The sequence below is a fragment of the Muscardinus avellanarius genome, assembly GCF_963383645.1.
Source record: "Muscardinus avellanarius genome assembly, chromosome: 9".
Taxonomy (NCBI): Eukaryota; Metazoa; Chordata; class Mammalia; order Rodentia; family Gliridae; genus Muscardinus; species Muscardinus avellanarius.
In genome coordinates this window covers 13,527,846-13,550,757 of record NC_137795.1, presented here as the reverse complement: position 1 = coordinate 13,550,757, position 22,912 = coordinate 13,527,846, and the positions used below count along the sequence as shown (strand labels likewise).

General features: G+C 42.7%; 1 protein-coding gene across 1 annotated transcript in view; it reads right to left on the bottom strand.

The window, feature by feature from the left end:
* Positions 1-22,912, bottom strand: part of ABCA13 (ATP binding cassette subfamily A member 13) — a gene marked incomplete at both ends in the record, with an annotated part of 326,203 nt that overhangs the window by 216,221 nt on the left and 87,070 nt on the right. Inside the window, 7 exon segments of the mRNA XM_080701162.1 lie at positions 1,684-1,823; positions 5,359-5,536; positions 6,552-6,719; positions 8,792-8,986; positions 17,415-17,536; positions 18,526-18,605; positions 19,771-19,934. Coding sequence (XP_080557288.1) covers positions 1,684-1,823; positions 5,359-5,536; positions 6,552-6,719; positions 8,792-8,986; positions 17,415-17,536; positions 18,526-18,605; positions 19,771-19,934 — 1,047 coding nt within the window.

Below are 22,912 nucleotides of genomic sequence, written 5' to 3'. Positions count from 1 at the left end.
AGAGGCCATTATGTTAAAAGCTATATTGAAAAGTATAGCACAGTGTATGATACTATAGAAATATATACTTAACAATATTAACAATAATAATGTGTGATCATAAAAACAAAGTAATATCCTCTTTTTAAACTTAAATGATATAGAACCATTTTCTATGAAATTTCTAAACTGTACAAGACCCTGAAAAGTTTAAAGCACCGTGGGAATCCCGTAACATTGGCTTTGGCTTCATCCCCAGCCTAAGAATCTCTCCCAAGCACAGTCCTCAATGGCAGGTGCGGTCAAATTCTCTGTCTCAAACCTCTGGGCGGTAATAGATAATTAGACAAAGTAATTAAATAACATAACTATCTTGATAATTATCATCCCATTGTGAGAGTCCAGACTTTTAGAGAATATATCTCTAATAGAATATTTCCAATATTTAAAAACAATGTCATAAATGGAAGTAAATGCAGTCCCCAAGCTACCTTGCAAAGTGAGAACGCTGCCAGGAAACATACTGCGACTGCACGCGGCACGCAGAGCGCAGGAAACAGGGAGCTTGCAAGAGTGGATTTGATCAGAAATCACTCGGCGGATCATATGATCACACAGCACTTTTAAGTCTTTACGCTGTTGGTCCTATTTGAAGCCTGGAAGCTTATCATCCGTAGGATGAGTAGCTCCTCGTCTCTGACTAAGAGTAACATCAGATTCTTCCCATGTCTTTGATAAAATGTCCCCTTTGGGAATAGCTATAGTTGTTCACAAGACATCATGAGACAAGAACAGATCCCAAGAAAGTACAACCATATCATTTAAAAACAGAGCAGACAAGGAAGGAACCCAGACACATTAAAAAGGCATTGCAAATCTTAGTAAAAACACATCCTTGCCGGGCATGGTGGCGCACGCTTGTAATCCCCGCGCTTGGGAGGCGGAGACAGGAGGATTGCGCAGGTTCGAAGCCAGCTGTGCTGGCTTAAGAGACCCTGTTTCCAAATAAAAATATAAAATAGGTCTGGGAATGTAGCTCGGAGGTAGAAGAGTTTCCAGGAACCCCAGTACCACCAAAACAAACAAACAAACAAACAAACAAAAAACCCACATCCTGCAGTGAACATACATGAGAAGTTAGACAACGTAAGAAAGGGAAGCAAGCAAGCCCCGATGGGGTGGAAATCCTTCCTGGAGAACTTTCTTTCAGCCTTGGCATTTCACCTCTTCCCCACAGAGTCAAATAAAGAAGCCCACACTGATTCAGAGAGTGTCACTCACCACAGCGCTAGCAAACACGTGGGTTTCCATGAGCCATTGCTGCCCTTTTCTTAAGCACTAGATGCATCAACAAGACAGACTGGCTTTTGTTCTCTACATTTTTCTGGAACTGTTCCCCCTGGCCCAGCCTGAAACTGTCCTCCTTTCTAATTATACTCAACTTTTAATATTAAAGTTTTGTGAGTTCACTGCATTAATGACTAAATAATAATCCTTGCCTTCCAAGTGTTCTATAACAAAAGGGTGCAACCGTCCACATTTAACAGCCAAAGTAACAAGAAAAACACTCAGCCCAATGTAAATTTTAATCAAAATAAGATTTTATGTAACCCAATGCATATAATAATTATATTAAAAATTTTAAGTGATTTCTTCTGTATACTATTTGTATAGTCTATACAATCCCAATTCATTTCAACTTACCTTTTGAACGACCTTGTTAATCTCTGGTGTGTTTGGTGTATACAGTATTTTTCCATGTAATATGGGTTTGAGGAAGGACCACACCAATGCCCCGTTTGGGGACTGCAGAATTTCCTGATACAGCTTCAAGCAAAATGGTGCTGTCACAATTAAAATTGGAGGGAAAAAGTGGTATATGACACAGGACGATACAGATACCCAGGTCAATAGAAAATTTATTTACAAGTCCACCCATTTTGGATTTGCAATGCATAATTTAGATATAATTTTCACAGCACAGCTCTAAACTTGGGAAATAAACCAGTAATATTTTTATGTCCCTGACTTCAGCAACTCCTATGTTCTAACAAATGTCGGGATGTGGTGTTCCCTTTAATGACTTGGAAGGAAAGAGTAAGACTCTCACCTCCACACTAAGTTACCCACAAGGGGAATGATGCAGATGCACGAAAATAAAAAATGGCCATTATTTTCTAAAAATCTGATTTTTAACCAAGAAAATTCTCATTTTAATAGTCACAATATTGAGACCTCAATTCACTTTTCCTTGTGGAGTCAACTTAGCAATTTGCTTCTGAACTTTTCTTTCATGTGTCTTTGCAGAACTATCAGAGGTAGAAGACCCCTGGGTCCAACCCCCAGTATAACACAAAGATAGAAAAATAAACTGGCTACTTCTGACATATTATTTTTATTTCCACTCAACCATTTAATTCCTCATGATGGCTCTTATCATTTTTGTGAGGCTAGCTGATTTCAGTTAAAAGTTAACTTAAGTTCTTTAAATCAATAAATAATCATTACCACAATCCATAGTAATCGAATATGATAAAATTTTAAGGTATCAATAAATATATGATATAAACTAGTTCTTTTGCCCACAAAAATAACATTTGTAATGGAATTATCTTAGCCTTGACATCATGACTCATTATATCCAAGGTATGAAAAGTACTGTTGTGATCATTTTAAGTATTAATTTCATCTTTTCATCCTTGAACAGAAAAATATTTTTATCCTAAATACAATAAAACTGATAGAAATAATGTAAGATATAAATGAAGGCTATAATTACATAATAAATATTAAAGCATTAATTATCGAGATTGTTCTATATTTTAACAACTTACTCTTTAAATTACAAGCCGAATGTAGACAGTAGCAATTTTTATTTTAGAAAAGACATACTCATTATATGTACAAAACAAGCAATTTGAAGCTGGGTGTGGTGGCACAGGCTTATAGTCCCAGTACTTGGGAGGCTGAGACAGGAGGATCTCAGATTCACAGCCAGCCTCAGCTACTCAGTGAGGCCCTCCACATCTTAGTGAGACCTTGTTTCAAAATAAAGAATAAAAGAATAGGACTGGGTGTGTACCTTGGAGGTAGAATACCCTAGGGTTTGATTCCCAATACTACAAAAAAAAAAGAAAGAAATTTTTTGAAGCCAGATATTCTGAGCTGAATGGATTTGAGCAAGTCATTTTTAATGTTCTTTGAGCTTCTAGTGTATCTTCTGGAAAATGAGTGCATTGATATTGCCCAGTGGTTCCTGTAATGCCCACTTGAAATAAAATGTATGAGAAGTACAACAAAGACTGGTCCTCAGTGTTAGCTGAATGATCATATGAATGGATAGATGGATGATTGAATTAGAGGGGCCATTGCTCACCCTCAATAATCCCAAATGCAAGACATAAGAAAGTAAGATTAAAGAAACAGACCACAAAAATATTAAATATTAAAAGCCTTACTGTGTGTCAGTGCTACTAAATTATCCTGATATTTCCTAGCTATCCAAGTTATTCATCAGCTGAAGAGATATGGGCCTACTGTCTCTAAGGCTGCTCTGTGGACATCCTCTCTGCCTCCTCTTCCTACACCTCTAATCCAAGAAAAAAAAATTACTCCTCCTCTTTCTAGTCTCACAAATACTTCTGTCTGTAGCTTCATTCTAGGCACAAGTATATAAAGACCTTTCTTAGACGTGAGAGGAAAATTCTAAGAGCAGCCCTCAGACCTGTTCTTTGTGTATTTTCCTGTGCTCCAGAGAAGCCAGAACCTGTGGGTGTGATAGGTGTCAGGACCAGATATCACAGCCAAGGAAGAATTTTGAAGATGTAAATAAAATTTCTTAATCAGTCAGCTTGTATTTTATCAAAGGACTGCTTTGGTGTATACCCTCCCAAGAGAAGGCTCATGCATTAACAACGCAGTAGGTTCAGCGGTGGGGCATGATTGGAAGAATTGCATCACTGGGACATGGCTTTGAGGACTATCCTGACCCTGACCACTTCCTGTGTCTCTCTGCTTGCAGCTGCCATGAGTTGAGCAGATTTTCTTCACCAGGCCTTGCCACTAAGACCTGTTTCTGTCTTGCAGCCAGCCAACTATGAACTGAACCTCTGAAACCCTGAGCCAAAAGAAACTTCTTCTCCTCCAAGATGTTCTTGTTGAGTATTTTGTCACAGTGTTGAAAAACTAACTAATAACACTGAGCAATGAGCTACTCTGCCTGAACAATCCGACAACTCCTTCAATAGGCACTGGTAGCCTCAAAGAGATGCTAGCCTTGACCTAGCATCTATGAGTTCTACAGTCACAAGTAAAAGAATTCAGCCAAGAACCTCCAAGTTCTCGGAGGCTCCTTACCTGGGAGCTTCAGAGACCTCAGCTCAGGCCACCTAGCACTATCTTTACTGCTCTGAGAAATCCTGAGTAGAGGACCAATTAACCAGCGGCTGGGTGCTAACCTGCAGAAACTAAGAGATGATGAGCATGTGTAGTCTGAAGCCAAGAAGCGAGTGGTGATTTATACTAAATATCATGCAGAAGATGCATTTATACCTCTGCATATATATCATATATATCATATTTAGTATGATAAATATTGGGCCATGCAGCTGTGACACATCATGTCTTACTCCTTTCAACAACCTTATGAGCTACGTACTATTGTTCTCTGCTATAAATGAGAATAATGTGATTCAGAGACTTAAAAAAAATGTGACCAAGGATATACAACTTGTAACTGGTTGGGGAGGGAGGAGAAGAAGGAGGAGCTATCCTCAAAGCCCTCACCAGCATCTTTAGTTTGACTTTCTATATAAAATGTTTTCACTGGGCTGGGTGTAGCTCAGTGGTAGAGCACTTGCCTGGTGTAGGAAAAGCCCTGGATTTGATCCCCAGAGCTATAGGAAAATGAATAGAAAATAAAATGTATTCATTTAAGGTACAACTAAAGAAATCACTCATCAGTCTGTTCTCATTTAAAATGGTCCTTTGTAGCCAATACATTTTTATGAGGCCACACGGGTTCTCTTTGTAAGATACAGTCATTCAGCCAAGGCCAAAATGATGATCATGGTCTTCATCCCTGAGCTGCTCACCAAGTACTGCAGAGCTGGGTACCAAAGGGGCTGAGGCTTCAGGTATGGTAAGTGCTGCAGACTTGGTTTCTTGGCAACATAAATGAGAGAATGAGTTGTGCTCAAGAGCGCTGTAACATTCCAAAGCCAACTGCTATGCCAGCATTTAGTGACTACGTTAAAAGTAAAGAAAAGTCTGCCGGGATGTACCACCAGCATTCAGCACAGACAGGATATTTAGTATGAATCAGGGCTGGTTATCAATGTATAAATTAACCCAAATAAATATGGATGCCTGCTGCCTTACTTGCATCTTCAGGAATGCTGAATTTTTCCTTGTCATCTTCCAAAAGTTCATTCACTCTGGGCAAATTGACGAACATGTTAGAATTGCTAAGGAAAGACGCCTGGTCCTTGCAAACCAACTTCATCACAGTCTCGAAAGAACCAAGGGCCGAGCTTCTGGCCTGGCCATCTTGTGAAACCTGAGAAATAAAGAAAAATAAATGTCAGCCATGCAGTGACTTAAAACAATCCTTTTACGGACCTCTGAAAGTGCAGTCCCTTCTTTGACTTAATGTACGAGAGAGTCAACAAGTTAAAGGAACACAATTTCTGCTTTTCTCTCTTCTGTCTTCAGGATATCATTCATTTCACCATAGTGACTGTTCTGCCCAATATTCCTGGTACAAGAGGAAAATATTACACACATCTACACACACACACACACACACACACACACACACACACACAGAGGAGTCCTTGTTGTTTGTCAAGTAATAATTATCAATCCCTAAGTTATTACAAATTCAGACTAATTAGTAGTCTTCATGTGTGTGTATAGTGTCATACTACCCTGACCCTTGTATCTGTGGACACGATCCACCAGCTGATGCGCACACTGATGCTTATGTCTTCAAGGCAGCTCCGGGACCCCACTGTCTGCCTCCTTGTTCTACACCTTCAGCTCCGCACACCACCACCCTCCTCTCTGTCCACCCCTGTCAGTCCCGGCCAGGCCTAGAGACTTCAAACCAAAACTGGTATCAATGTGTGAACCTAATCCCAGTGTGTGTTTTCCCTTTCAGAAGATGATCTGTCATTTGTAAGCCAATTATTTATATGTACATAAATGTTTTAAAGTTCTTGAAAGCAGTTTGTTCTCTGAATTAAGTTAAATGGGCCCCTGAAATCTCATTTGTTCTGATAACTGAGTTAGTCATGTCGTACTGCACGGACTAAACACCCACTACTCCAACCTCCACCCGGATGGGATTGTGTCTACAGTGTCTCCCTTCCTTCCATCCAGAATTTAGGGAGATTCCAAGCCTTGCTCTCTGCCTTCCAATCACTACCAGAGCCTTTAAAGGGTATTCTCATCCCCAGATTTGGTGGTCCAATACACATTTTAAGTGCTGGAAGAGAAATAAAGGCAATGGGGAGCAAATACAAAGAAAGAGCAAATTTAAACATTTCCCCAGGGGCAAAGATCAAACACACCTGTTGTTGAAAGTCCGGCATATCCAGCAAAGCAGTAATTTTAAATGTGTGAAGAAACTCAGGAAGGTATTTGAAGACATGCTGGGCTTTGGCAAGTAGAGAGCTGAGGCTGGAAATGACATCCAACAGGGAGTTGAGCATGCCATTTGCTTCAGAAGGGAGAAGAGTCTTACAGGACAAAAAAAAAAAAAAAAAAAAAAAAAAAAAAATCATGAAATAACCAGTATTGTCATCCTCTGAGCAATGAAAACTTGACCATTTGATTTTATTCTCTCTTGAACTTCAGAGACATCTTTGTTGCACTCTATTAAAAAAAAAGTCCTCCTTATTAAAATGCATGTGGCTCTGATTTTTTTCAGAGCACATTCAATTGTACCAGTATTGCCCAAATGTAAACCAGAAACAAGTGCGATATAAGGTTAAAGCTCAAATCATTTTCAAAATATTTCTTTGTATAGTTGAGGTGGCCAGGGTAGAATTTAAGAAGAGGCTCACAATGAAATAACCCTTGTGTGTGAAGCAATTTGAATGTATCCCGGGCATTCCTGTATTTGTAACATGCACACATGATCTTAGGCCTCATAAGGCCTTGGGGATATGCAAAATAATGTTCATTAGGAGGCCTGATGAGATGAAAGGCCTCCTGAAGTCTCAGTTAGAGAAGATTGGGACCTAGAATTTAACCCAGATTCTTTAAACCTCAGTGTCCTTCAAAATCTACTGATGCTGCCACCCCCAACACAGTGTGCACCCTGCTTATTACTTATGTATTCTCTGTTCTAGAATGTGAATTCCCCAGAGGCTGAGATTTTCTTGTCTCGATCATTTATGTTGCTGATGGGTGTGGTTCAGCACCTCACAACAGCAGCTGCACAATAAGTATTTGTTGGATAAATGGCAAATGCTACCACCTTGCACAGGTGGGAACAATCAGAGTGAAGCTCCTCCCTCTGCGGCTCGTTGGCATTGTGTTTTGTCAATTTTTCAGACTAGGATGAGAACCCAGTTGGTCACTGCTTCTTATTTTTGCTCATTAAAATTCTGCTCCTGCCAATTAGCTGCTGGCTCTGTGGCCAATGTTTGGGCGCTGACAGTGGCATTTCTGTCCTTCCCCAATGCACACTGCTAATAAAGATGTGCTTTTCTGTCCCTAAAGACAAGAGAGAAGGACTCGAGCAGGAGAGAGGCATGTGGCTGTTGTCAGGTTTCCTACACACCATTTTAATTAGAGGTGCAACACAGAAATAGCACCTGTGACCCTAATTTAGGGCAAGGCGTAGCTAGGACTGTCCAAGCTCTGATGGGTGAATGTGCAGGATCTAGCAGTGTGTCTTACATGGGGTGTCAGGAATTAGCTGTCGACAAGCACACCTTGAACCTTGTGCCTCTGCCCGTCACTGTGGGGGTGGGGCCTCCCCCCATCTCTGGGCAATATCACCTGTGAATCAGCTTTCACAGCCCTGTGCCTATCTATGGAAGGTCCCTCATACTCAGGAGCTATTTTGTTATTAATGGTGGGCTCATCTTCACTGAGTATGGGAGACCAATCCAATCTGTTAGCTATTCCTCCAAAGAAATCTCAGGATGGATGATGGTCCTTGTCAAAGCCATGATTGAGACCCTGGGAAGCAATAACTGGAGGCCTTTGAACACTTATTAGAGCAGCCCCTGGAATACCGCCTCTAATTGAGTTATATCTTTTTCCCAAAGGCATCTTGTGTAAAGTTGGAAGAGGAGGCTGTAGTAAGTAGAACAGTAGGAAACTGTTCTATTCTGCACTAATTGTTTCTGCAACTAGTATGTTCTACTCTGAACATGAACAGATCTTCTTTGGCATCACAGTCTAAACAACATGATATGACAACTAGCTACATAGCTTTTACACTGTGTTAAGTACTATAAGTAATCTAGGGATTATTTAACATGTACAGGAGGACTGGGAGTATAGCTCAGTGGTAGGGCATTTGCTTACCATACAAGAAGCCCTGGATTCTATCATCAGCACCACAAAGAAATAAACAAGTAAATAAATAAATAAATAACAAAGGAAGATTTAAGTAGGTTCTATGCAAATATCACACCATCTTATTATAAGGGACTGGAGCATCCTCAAGTTTTGGTACCCAGTGGGGATCCTGGGAACAGTCCCCCTCAGATACCAAAGACAAAAATGACTATACAGGCCTTGTCTCCCCAGCCACAGAAGTGGTCAGCATCCCCCATGGCATCATCCCCCTTACTTTGTAAATGAAGGTTCTCAGGTTCAGGTTCCGACCCATCGCCACAACCAGAGAATACACCTCAGACCCAGACAGTCCACAGAGTTCCTTCATTGCAAACCAAGAGTTTCCATCCTTGGGAAATGTCAGCAGGAGATGAAGAATTTCTTCATCACACTTTCCAGACAAAGCCACTGCGAGGGCACTGGAGAGAACCTGTTTCAAAACACAGGGGTCAGAAACAGCTAGCCCCAGGACAGCTGGCCTCATCCTGTGGCCGCCTGAAAGATGATCTGCTGAGAGACAGTCCCAGTGAGCTGAAAACCCACCTGCCCATACTCACAGCCTGTTACTCAGCTTCCCACCCTGTGACAAAACACCTTGGATAGACAATCGTGGGTAGAGGAGATGGGTTTAGAATCACAGTTCCCAAGGTTGGAGTCCATGATCAATGGGCCTATTGCCTTTAGACCTGTGCTGACTAGAGAGACTTGTCAGGGAGCAGATGGGGAAGGAAAGATGCCCACCTTATAGCAACCCAGGAAGCAGGAAGAGAGGGAGGGGCTGGTCCCTAACCTCCCCGTCAAGGGCACTCCATCAGTGACCTAACTTTCTCCCACTAGGTCCGCCTCCTGAGGGTTCTGGCCTCTTCCAGTATCGCCACTGGCTGAGGATGCAGCTTTCAACACATGGGTCTCTGGGGGACCCTCCAGATCCAAACTACTGCAGTGCACAAACTTCTGTTCTGTTCCGACATTCTGAACAGAAATGTTTCTGAAACTGCATACCATTCTCTGACTTCCTATGCAACTCACCCTTGTGTGAGGTCTCAAGACCGGGGTAGGACACTCTACTTCCGCCTCTCTGCAGGGCTCACCTCCAAGTGCCTGCCCCTTCATCCCATGCTCCCCACGATGCCTTCGTATTAACTGCTTAGATCTTGCGTGTGTAAAGTTAACCCTTATCTTCTGGTTTCAGCATATCAATTTCTACTTTTCACTGTTAGTGATGTGAAAGTGATATATTTTTTACTTTTCCATGTTCAGGCTGAAAATGGGATTATGGTTATGGTCTGGATCTGGAATGTCTGTCTCCCAAAGCCTCATGCATTCAGAGGTGGGCATTGGAGAAGTGGTTGGATCACGTGGGCTCAGATCTCATCCATGAATAAACCCACTCATGGCTGGATGGACTACGGGGAGGTGGGACCCAGTTGGGAGAAGAAGTCAGTGGGGCACATTCTCTCGCTCTGCTCCCTTATTCCGTGAGCGGAGCAGCTTTCCTCTGTAAGCCTTCTCTCCATGATGCCCTGGTTCACCTCAGTCCTAGAGCATCAGAATTAGCCAACCATGGACTGAAACCTCCATCACTCTGACGATTCCCAAATGAACCTTTTCTCCTCTATGTTGTTTTCCCAGTTATTTTCTGCAGTTTCAAAAGCTGATTAATGCCATTACCAAGCTTACCTTAATTATTTTCTTAAAGTAAGAGAAAATAAACTTGGAAGGAGGCACCAAAGACCGTCTGTTTGGGGGGCCTGGTTTATTAGAATCACACTCCACAATCAAAGTCTCTGAGGCATGTCTTTATTTTGTTTTGCCTTTCAGCCCATGACCTTTGTGATATGCCAGAACACAAAGCAAAATAAAACAAAAACTGTATTTTCAGCTATGTGTTTACACTACCGATGGGCATTCTTGCTGTGAAACATTCCAGCTACTTGAGACCTAAGTACATGAACCCTTGGGACAAGAGCTACCATCAACTTTACAGGAGACCTGCAATGAGGTGGGACTTACAAGACGTTTTCACGTGCCATAAAATGTCAGAAACGAAAAGGTCATTAAAAGATGGTGTATTGTTCAGGGTTCCACAAAGAAACAAAACTAACTGGGAGGGAGGTATATACATCACCAACCAAGTAAGAAGAATATACAGAAAATTTCTTTTTAAAGAATTAGCTCATGTAATTGTGGGGATAACCAGCCTAAATTTTACACAGGGGGCCAGCAGGCTAGGACCCAGCAAGGAGGCCATGGTGCAGCTTAGGCACAAAGACAGACTCCCCTATTTCTTGGGGACCTCAGTATTTTTTCCTCTTCATTCTTTCTTTCTTTCCTACTTTCTTGCTCTTTTTCCTTTCTCTCTTCTTTTTGTTATTGTTTTTCTGGGTTTTGAACCCAGGGGCATTCTACCTCTGAGTTACACCTTCATCCCTATTTTATTTTATTTTGAAACAGGGATTTGCCACATTGCTGAGGGCCTAAGTTGCTGAGACTGCCCTCGAACCGGAAATCCTCCTGTCTCATCCTCCCAAAGATGGGATTACAGGCATGTACCACTATGCCTGGCAAATGTCTTTTCTTATAGCATCTTCAACTGACTGAATGAGGCCCACCACATTAGTGAGGACCACCTGCTTTGTGCAAAGTCTGCCAATTAAAATGTTAATCTCACCTTAAAAATTACCCTCACGAGACCTTTAGAGTGGAACTTGCTCTCATACCTAAGTAAGAAGCCCTCTTTTCAAACCAGATGTGCATGGTGAAAACAAACCCTGGCAAAGCTCTCTTTAATGCCTCTGGTGGTTCAAGGAGCAATGGGTTTGTGTGTGAGATATGGGCATCACCCTGGGCTTTAATTAGAACATGGCTTCTTTGGTCAGTACTATAAAATGGGTTCAGGTATAAATGTTCCCTGGGAAAGGGGGCTCATCCGATCCCAATCCCTTGACTCCATGGGAGCTCCTCCCAGCCCATGTGACACAGACCCAAAGTGGACAGAGGACAGCCCTGTCCCTCCTCATTCAGCAACAGTGCCTCTTACAGTGGTTCCCAGGCAACACCCTACAATTTAGAATTGTTTTCTTGAATTTAATGATGGGGCAAATATATGTTTTGAATTTTTTTTTTAACATTTCTTTTACTAAGCTGGAAGGACCCGTACATCTTCTAGAAGCTTCACACTACAATTTACAAAGGCAATAGCCCCGGCGGCACATTTGCCTACACTTCTCTTCTATGACTCTTTTTCTATATTTTACTATTTGTCTCTTATAAAGCTTATTATGTCTGTTTTTCCTGTCCGAAAGGCACCTGAGGCAAGTAGAAGCTGGTGATGCATTTTAAAGAAACTAGGATAACACTGTTTTGCTTGGCTGCAAACACAACGTGTGATTCCTGTTCAAAGTACAATAGGCTTTCAACTTGAGTATCAGCTCAGGCTGATACTGCAAATAATCAGCAACAGGAAGAGGTCGAGCTATAGAAAGGACCCTATAGTGAAGCAACTAAAGTGACCAATCAGAGGGTATGGAATAGTGGAGGATGGAGCCTCTTTAAAACCCAGGAGGTACATAAACAAATGTATCAAAGGTAATCGCCAAAGAAGCATGGGATGGAGGGAGGGGGAGGGAATGGGATGGGGGCTGGATGAGGGCTAATTGGATGATGTGTGCATGTATATCCTCTCAAGTCTTGTACTCCAATGTGATTGATATATGACTACAATGCACCAATTTAAAAAATAATTAATTAATTTTTTAAAAAAAGAAACACAAATGCTGGGTCCCTGGTAATTTCCTATGCATCGTGTTTGGCTTGGAAGATGCCAAAGAGACCAGGGACCCAGGGTGGTTGTCTCCCAGAGCCCTGCACACATACTCAGCTAATCAGATATTTATCTGGTTTTAAAATGATGATCTCCAGCAGAGATATTTGTAGTTTTAGCACAAATATGGAAATCTGCCGATTCCCTAGTCCAGTCAGAGCAGAGCAGGGAAGATGGCCTGAGTGTTGCCTGGCTGGTAATTTTAGACTCAGTGCAGAGGAAGTGTGAGCCAGGCGGCGGCTACGCTCAACCTCTTGTGACCAGGGAGGGAATGTTGACAGTCACAAGAAAAGACTGGTTCTGTGGGAAGGCTGCCCCGCCAATCTAAGCTCTGTACGCTGAGAAACTAGAGAAGCCAGGTCAATGAGGAAAAAGAGGCTCTTCACCTTTCAGAGCGGCACCGCGGCTTTCTGCTCTGGGACGCATCTGAGCTCTGATCTGCTGTCATGATAAACACTGGTAGAAAGAGGAACAGGAGCCAGGAAGCCGGAGCGAGGGGGCGTGGTTTCTGGACGGACTGAAGCCACAGGCAGAATGTGGGTGGTGATGAGTTTGAAGTTTGAAGGAGGGATAAGAGGGTTAGTATTGGCTGGACTGAGTCCAGCTCTCACTGCACAACCTGAACATCACTAAGCATCTTTTATAAGCCTCAGTCCCATGTCTATGACAGCGATAATAAGACCCAAAGATGCAAAAGGGTTGTTAAGAGAAAAAAAGGAGACGTGAGGCTCTCTCGGCACTTGTAAGCACTCATCAAGGACCATTATACTGGTAAGCCTATCAGCAACCACCAGCACAATTACGGCTTTGACTTACAGGGTATTTTAAGAAAAAGATGAAGCCAAGGGTAGTGGCCCACACTTATAATCCGAGTACTTGGGAGACCGAGACAGGAGGATCTCAGGTTCACAACCAGCCTCTGCTACTTAGGCCCTCGTCAACTTAGCGAGACCTTGTTTCAAAATAAAGAATCAAAATAGGGCTGAGGGTGTAGCTCGAGGGTAGAATGCACCAGGGTTCTATTCGCCGAACCGCAAAAAAAAAAAAAAAAAAAAAAGATTAAGAATTAGACAGATACACTGATTTGGCAAAGAAGGGAGAGAGAGGAGGTAAAAGTAATTCATTCCTTCTTTGTTTCTATACTGCTAAAGAGAGGCATCTTGATATTGGAAAGAGTAAAATTGCACTCGTAGGAGACGGTGGGCTACCATCCAACCGTCCCAAGTCTCTCTCCCATACCCAGATCACACTGTGCCTGGGAGGGTGCTCTTTAGGGGAGGCAGCAGCACCAACCTCCCTGCCCACTGAGATAGGACCTACTAGCCGGCTGCAGCTCTAGAAATGATCTACATCCACCACCAGGCCACTGTCTCCAGCCAGCGCTCCCTGCCTCCACGTCCAGCCCCCTCTCGCCTTCTACACCTGCAGATAGGGCCATGGTTCTACGATCTCAGCCTGTAGGAGATCGTGGAGGAAATAGAAAAGACCCCAGATTTATTGTTTAAAGCACTCGCAGGTAGCGACATCAACCCTAGAAGGATTCTGATCATGGGTTATCCAACACGAGATGCCCACAAAACCAGCCTCAAGCCAGACAAGGAAACTTAGCCAAATTCACCAAGCTCGGTCACATCTCCTCATGGGAAATAAGGGCAAGTCTCAGACTAACTTTCCACCTGAAAGGGTCTCCCAGAAGAGAACGGAACTCTCTGGGTAACCAAGTCCCTTTCTCCCTAAGAATCACTGAGGGAGAAAGCATCCACAGAGGATGGTTGAAAACACCCATGTTCCAAGCAAAACACCAAGGTCGTCCGAATGCAGCTCAGTTCTTTAGCATAGAAAATAAAGGAGCGGAAGACGAACTTTCTGATACTTTCTGATCACGTTGTCTATTTGAGAACTGATTCTTGGGCTCACTGTTCATTTGGAAAGAATAAAATGTTGGCTCAACACAAACAAGGAAGTCACTGTAGCTTTGGATAAGAATCCCAAGCACAGAAATTCGTGTAGAATACATGCTGCCAGGGCAGGGCAGGGCAGAGGGGAGTCAGGCCCGGGTTAGAAGGTGGGCAGCTGGGCTCTAGGACCCAGGAAACCTTCCGAGTCTGTGGTTTTGGGGCTTGAATCAAAGGATGCTGATGTTAAAAAGTGGAGCTCTCTAGAGACAGCGACTTCTCGTAGCTGACCGGGTTCTCTGCAGCCAGGGATGAGGGCTGGAGAAGAAATGACATGTGTCAACCCATCTTTGCTGCCTTTTGCTCCTTCCAGGTCCTGGCCCTTTGACGCAATAGCCAAGGTCTGTGACCCACACCTGGGTCCAGTCGGAGTGTCACCTGCTCAGGGAGGCTTTGCATGACCAGCTGCCTCCACCCCTGGCGTATGTGTTCGTCATAGAACTTTCCAGCCTCTTCCCCTATATTATCATCATTTACTTTTTTAATTTTTTATTGGTGCATTATATTCATACATCATATTGGGGTAAAAAACTTGCGTGTACATACATGTACACATCACTGATTTAACCCCTAACCAATTCCCACCCCATTCCCTCCCCATCCTTCCCTCCTTTGCTTGGCTTAGTAGTTGACTTCGACATGCTTAAGTACATTGTGTGTTTTAGAGATTTTCCTTCTTCCCCCTCCTTTCTCCTACTTTAGGTTTGTCTTGTTTGCTCCTCTATAGGATTTCCCTTTTCATCTAGAGTTCCTCCTATGACCCATTTCTCCTTAGTTTTCACATATTAGGGTTGCCATCATTTATTGTACCATTATTCTGCTACCCCCTATAGAACCCGGGATTCCACAGAGCAGGGGCTTTGAACCCCAACTTGTGAAGCCATGTCTGTGAAGGAAGGAGTGAATCAGAGGAAGCTTCCTGCAATTTTGCAAACACCTGAGGACCACTCAGGCTAGCACTACTGCAGGCCCCCACCTACCTGAACTAAGTCCCATGTGGACAAATTGCAAACTGACTAATAAAACTACTGTAGGGGAACTCAGGGAGGAAAAAAGAAGCTAGAAAATCTCAGAGTCCAAAGTACAACCTTCTCACTCTTATCTGGAAGCTGAATGTACCTGTCAGTGCATGGATGCACTTATACAGCAGAGCAAATAGCCTCATTATGTAATGCAATAGCAGGAATGCAACTTTTTATGCCCCCTACCCCACTGTCCTCCAGTTTAGGTTCCACAATGGCCTACACTGCACAGCCAGTCTATGGAGCAAATCACTTTCGGATCCAAGCCTCTCAGAAAAGAGCACCAGCGCCACCTGGTGGCTGCTGTCTTAAGCACACAGCAAACATCAAAAACAGCTAGGTCCAAGGCTTCATAAGATTTTGAATTTGAAAAGACTACAGACACGACATAGACTTCTCTTAAAACAATCTTAGGTAACTGCTCACATAAATTGTTACTGGTACATTCTCCTGTTACAGGTTCCAGCGACCACAGATTTCAATCAAAGCTAATCACTAGATACACAGCTGTATCTAGGGAGCTGAGTATAACATCCAAGCCTGATCCCTGCTCTCCTCACCTCTGCCTTACGCCCCAACACCTCCAGCTACCTGTGACGCTTAGTGAACCAAATATGATGTTTCTTATTGGAGAAAATAAAAATGACGTGTCTTATTATAAGTAATTTGGTGATACCATAATTTAAATGTTGAATTCCTTGCTTCTAATCTATGTCTGACCTCAGATTAATTTTTTTCTTTTTTTTGCAGTGCTAGGGATGGAACCCAGGAGCATTCTACTTCCAAGCTACACCACCATCCCTATTTTTTTTAGTCTTTATTTGTAAACAGTGTCTCACTGCATTGCAAAGAGCCTCACTAAGTAGCTGAGACTGTCTGCAAACCATGATACTCCTGCCTCACCCTCCCAAATGCTGGGATTACAAGCGTGCGTCATCATGCCCAGATCTAAGATTAATTATTTTATTTTATTTATTTTTTTTGGTGGTACTGGGGGTAGAACCCAGAGGCATTCTACCTCCGGGCTATACTCCCAGACCTATCAGACCTATTTTGTATTTTATTTGGATACAGGGTCTCACTAAGTTGCTGAGAGCCTCACTAAGTAGCTGAGGCTGGCTTCAAATTGTGTGATCCTCCTGTCTCAGCCTCCCAAGGCACAGGGATTAACAAGCGTGCACCACCACACCCAGTTTAGATTAATTCTTAATGAACCTACCTACCCAGTTTGTCTTTAGCCCCAATTAACTAGAACGGACATGAAACTAAATGTGTTTGGGGGCCCAGTTGACTGCCAGTTGAAATGTTCGGTTGTGATCCAGTTTCATGGTTGTCTGTAGAAGGTAAAACCACAGCTGGCAGGTGTGCTGACAGGACTGCTCAGAGAAGCACCTGCTGAGGGTGCAGGTGATATCTGCTAGGGTCAACCTGGAGTTCACCTGCTCCTCCCGTGCACCGTGCACCATGCACCGTGCACCATGCACCACATCCCAGGCCCTGTGGGGCTCCTCCTCCATTGGTTGCAAAAGGTCTTTAATGGCCTTATCACTTCTCTCGGTCACCTTGAACATGACAGGGCCTGCTAAGACTCACGTGCTTCCCCAAGTCACTACCACAGCATACAGGTACACTGTATAATTACTCTGCACTTAAAGGACATCACAGCAGACATCTAAGGTTAGCTAAAGAACATTTTCTGCAGATTTTGCATCTGAATATTTTTTAGCTTTATATTAGTTATTGATCCAAACAGTGACACCCGCCCCCACACCCTCACCGGGGTGTCAAGCACCAGGATTAGGAATTGCCGGCATAAATATGATCACTGGTTTACAAGTTTTATCCTTTTTAAATCCCAACAAAGACAGTATTATGAAATTAAAGACTCTTGGGCTTTGTCATTAGACAGTGGCATCCCTTGGCTCCTGGCTTGTTCTCATTTCCTTTCTGCTTTGCAGCACCCCATCCCGGGCCATGGGAGGAGAGAGAGGGCAGAAAAAGAAGAGACAGCTCTGACAGCTTCAGGCGAGGGCTGCTCTAGGGGCACAGGCGCTGTACCTTGGAGTGGGAAATGCTGGCTTCTAAGACAGCATGGATGCTTTCGTCTGAGATGTGGATAGAAGATCGAAGCTCCTCAGCTAACTTGGTGATGTTCGTCATCAAATCTTTTACTTTTACATCTGAAAAATAAGCAGAAGGAAGGAAATTTATAATAAATGTTCAGATTATGATTGACTGTGAAAACAAAGTTTGATTCAAACCAGCACGGATTGTTTCTTTCCTCAGTGTATGGCTCAGAGCAGGCATGAAGGGAAGTTATATCTTATTCTTCAACGGCAACTGAGATCATTTCTACTAGAGCAAATCAAAGCGCCGGGATAGTTGGTGTTATTTGGTCACTGCTTTACTTGCCCAGAGACCTGTCTATTTTAAGATTTATCTTCTGGAAGAGATTTTTCTTAGGAAAAATGACCAAGTATCATAGGAAAGCAACTTCTCCACATGTATCTATTTATTTTCTTTCTTTCTTTCTTTCTTTCTTTCTTTCTTTCTTTCTTTCTTTCTTTCTTTCTTTCTTTTTTGCAGTACTAGGAAAGGAACCCAGGGGCATTCAACCTCTGAGCTACACTCCCAATCCTATTTTTTATTCTTTACTTTGAAACAGGGTCTCACTAAGTTGTGGCGGGCCTCACTCAGTAGCTGGGGTGGCCCTCAAAACCGTGATCCTCCTGTCTCTCTCAGCCTCTCAAGTACTGAGATTACAAGCTTGCACCACCATGCCCAGCTTTATGTCATGTTTTTAAAGGAGGAGTTTCACTTAAGGGCTTGCTGGAATTCGACAGCCTTACTATATTGATGTTGCAAGAAGGTTTTATGAATTGTATAGATAGAGCAGGTAGGAAAACAGAAAACTGTAGGCCTCGAAGGGCTGTCCAGTGTCCAAGGAGACAGGACTCAAGCAGCATGTAGACTACAAATATTTCTCTTCCTCCCTCTGCTCGACTTTTTGTAACCTGGGATTTTAGAATTTTCCTTTTAATCCTCCAATACATTAGACCAGTCAAGGCCTAAATTGTTATTCCTCATATGTAGCATAACTTTTCCTTTCTTGTGTTTTATTCTGAGTGAAGCTCAATTTAATTTTTAACTCAGAAAACCGCATACTCACTCTCAGTGACCGTGAAATTACGAAGGAAAATCATAAAGGAATTCCTTGATAACCAAGTCTCCTCGAGGCTTTGGGCCAACCTAAAATGGCAGAAAATTAAAACTAAATTAGGCAAGATGAAATATCAGAAACAATGCTGGAGTGAATCATACTGCTTGAGTTCCCAGGAGAGAGGCTCGAGAGCATGGTCACATTTCCATAGATTTCTCTGATAATTAGACACACAATGTGGCCTGACACAATCTGTATGTGAATATCCATTAATACCAACACAGTGATATTTCCTTCTCAGAGGCCCTGCCAGGCAAGATGAATCGGGGGAATAAAGATGCATAATAAATGGCTTTTCACAAATGGGAAGAGACTGGATGGAATAGATCCGAGGTTGTCTGAGAAATCAGGCTAGCAAGAGTCAGATGAACATCTTTCTGTGAATAAGTCATCTGCAGAATTCAAAGCTCCTGATCGCCTCTTCTGACTGGTTTACAATTCTAGAACACAGAAAAATTAATCAAATCCGAAGTCATTGGAAAATACTTGGTTGTCAGTCACAAAAAGTAAGAAATTGGATGTTCTTCCTAATATGTAGAAGTTAGGGACTAAAAGGGTTATAGAAGGAATTTTAGACAAAGGAGGAAAAATCATAGATGAGCAAATAAGATGCCCCAGCTGAGGGGCGTGAGCGAGGGGGAGAGGGAATTTCCCTAATATACATGATGTCAAACATATCAATCACTAAGCCAAACATGAGAAAGAGGGAAGGGAGGAGTGGGGTGGGAACTGGGAAAGGGCTGAGTGTGTGCACAGATGCCTCTACCATCTTGTACTCCATTAAGATGTATGACTACAGTGCAACAATAAAAAAAATTTTAAATGAGCTATTTTCATATAAAATGAGCCATTTAAACTAAAATACCATGTCTACACATGGATATGAAAATAAAATACTTGGCTGTTCATATATTCATGTTTAATGCCATATTGTAATCTTGGATTATGACATTTCGTGGCAATATCTTGATTGCCAATAAAGTCAGCCATATGGCTAACAGCACTCTTACATTTTATTGTTTAAAAACTTAGCCATGGAAAACGTTGATGTTGCTTAGAAAAATATATACAGTAATGTGCATTTTAATAATACATGGTAACAACTGTTGTATGAAATTCATAGCTTCAGAATGCCAGATATGTCCTCTATGCAAAAAACGCAGGAGAAGGTACGAGGCGGGCACTGGTGCCTACATGCGCATGCTCCGCTGAGCTGTTTCCAGAGGGGGCTGGCAAGTGCAGTCCTGGGCAGTGGCGATTTCCAAGCTGCTCTGGAAGCTTTCCAAAGCACTGGAAAGGTTCCTGCTAAGATTTTCACAGCTTAGCCGATCAGGTGAGGACCATATCTCTTCCATATCCTGAAAAACACAGCAGCGATAAAAGTGAGAAACGCATGCATGGTATGAATGTAAGTCTGGTTTCCCGATAAATACGGGCCCTCACGAAGTGTTCCGTGCATTGTAAGTTTTTGTTTGTTTTCAGTAGTTTTGGGAAACAGAATGAACAATCGTGGCCAACTGCTTCTGTGTTTTACGGAGTAGTAGACAGAGCTCTCAGCCAGGAATGCGGGAAGCACAGAATATACTCCTGGCTCTGCTCTGAGAAGACACAGTAAGACAGCACGTTCCTCAAGCCCCAGACTCCCGAGCGAACTTGCACTTAATCCCCAGAGCACAGTTCTCAGAGCTCATGCCACTTGATTGCAAAAAAAAATAAACAAAAATCCTTTTAAAAAATAAGGCAAAAGACTTGAATAGATATGTCTTTATAGAAGACACAGATGTGGTCATAAGGCATGGAAAGGGTGCTTAGAATCATTAATCATCAGAAAGCGCAAATAAACCTTTGTTGGGATACGGCCTCACTTCTCTTAGAAGGACAGTTATCAAAAGAGCAAGAGAGGACAAATGCTGGTGAGTGTGTGGAGAAGAGGGAACCTCTGCATGTGGCTGGCGCAAACGAAAAACAGCACAGACGTTGTAGGAAAATGCGGAGGGAGGGGGGGAATGGGGTAAGAACTGGGGAAGGACTCATTAGGTAATGTGTGCATGTGTGCCTCCACCATCTTGTACCCCATTAAGATGTATGACTGCAATGCACCAATAAAATATTTTAAAAAAAACAAAATAAAGAATTAAAAAGTAGGGCTGGGGGTGTAGCTCAGAAGTAGAATGCCCCTGGGTTTCATCTCCACTACCACACACACAAAAAAACACACACACACTATGTTGACTCCTTAAAATTCTTATATCAGAAATACAGTATCATCTAGCAAAACTGTTTCTGGGTGTGCAGAAATGAAATCAGGTCTCAAAAAGAGACCCCCCTTCTCATGTCCACTGTATCCCTATTCACAATAACAAGACATGGATTCAATCTAAGCATCCATTGACCAATGAGTGGAGGAAATAAAAACATATCTATGCATATATGCAAAACGTGGTAGGGATTATAAAGGAGGAAAGCGTACTATACTACTGCTTTCCTGAGCATTAATAACTAATGTAAGAAGAGTTTCCAGTTCCTCAGCACAGTATATGTAGCAGACTCTAGTAAGAAGTATCTAGAACAGAGGTTGAGACTGACGATCGTTAGGCTATACCTTTGGCACAGGGTAAAACCAACCCATGAAATAAGTAGCACACATCAGACTCTTGTTCTCTGACTAAAAGGGACTTGTATTACCCAGGAACTAGTCAGGGAAGGAGACAGAGATGAGTCCCCCAGTTCATGCTGGAGTTCCAGCCATCTGCTCCCATTCAGCATACCCCAAGAGTGTTGAGACACAGTGGGTACCGCTATCATTTTTGGAACTTAATGTCTTATCCCCACTTAGTTCCCGATTGCTACTTTCTAGTTGGGAAAAAAAGAGCAGCAGAGAGAAAGCCACGGACATGTTGAACTTGATCATTTCAATTCAATCAGTGGGAATTTCTATTTCCAAAGGTTACTTCAGGTCGGTACTGAGAATCCCATGCATCAGAATAATCAAATATTCAAAAATTAAAATCAGCATTGTACATTTTTCCTGTTGGACGCACGAGACTTCACGTCCCCACCCCTAGAAAAGCTGCATATTCCTAAAAGTCTCACACACTCAAAGCCCTCCAACCACAGCGCCATATGAAAGCTGGGCATCCTGAGATGAGCCACGGCCTTCATCTGTCATCAAAGGCAGGAATGTTTGTTCTCTATCAAAGCCAACTTATTATCAGCCAGAATTATCAGCAATCCTATAATAATTAGAACTATAAATTCAAATCTTTGTGTCAGTTGTTTCAAAAGCTAGAGTGTCCTGTCTGCCTTATTATTACAAACTTCTTTCAGCATTCATAAACTGTGAGATTTCCTTTCTTTATTCATGTTTAATACAGTTGGAGTATCCCTTATTAAAAAAATGTTTGGGACTAGAATTGTTCCAGGTTTTGAATACTGGGGAATTTTGTAATATTTACACATACAAAATGAGGTATCGTAAAGATGAGATCCAAGTCAAAACACAAAAGTTATCTGTGCTCCATGTAACCTCATGCACAGTGCCTCAGCCAATGTCATACAATATTCTAGAGCATCTGTGCTTTGACGCTAATGGTCACATGAGGTCACGTGTGGAATTTTCCACCCGTGGTGTCATTTTGGCACTCAAAGTTTTAGAATTTAGAGTATTTGGATTTAGATGCGGCTGCTCGACCTGTAATTGACAAAGATCTACATAATCTGAAGATAAGACTGATAGTCTAAGTGAATCGATGAAAAGATGATACAGTGCAAGGGCTGCACAAGGCAGTTATCTCTGGGGACTCCTCGGGCTTCTGCTCACTGAGGCTATACCTCCCAAAATGGAGACCCTGGCTTCAGGATGAAGGTCTCTCTTCCCCTCACACTGGCTCAGAGCGGCAGCCTTTTGTGCCCTTGCCACGGGTAGGTTTGGCACGGCTATCTTAGGGCCCTCTCAGCATCGTCTTCCTGTCCACTTTCTGGGAAAACCCAACTCTCACTGAATACACAATCGGATAAAGTCATGGTACCACAAAAGCAGTAACATTTAGAATAAAGGCTGGACTTCATCCCATGGATGGAGGAATATCACCCTGTCCAAACTTCCCAGGTGGATTAGCCTGCTGTGGCCTCCGTGGTCACTAATTCCAAGGAAGGAAGTGGGCCCCAGGCAAAACTCTGATTCAATACTCGCTGGAGCTCCTGAATGGAATTCTTGAGCACTTGTGCAAATTAATAAAATGAAAACATCTGTGCTGGTTCCCACTTCGCTACCAGTTCTTAGAACTAGGCCACATACTTAGAGCGAGTGATAGGCTGGAGAACACTTAAACATTGG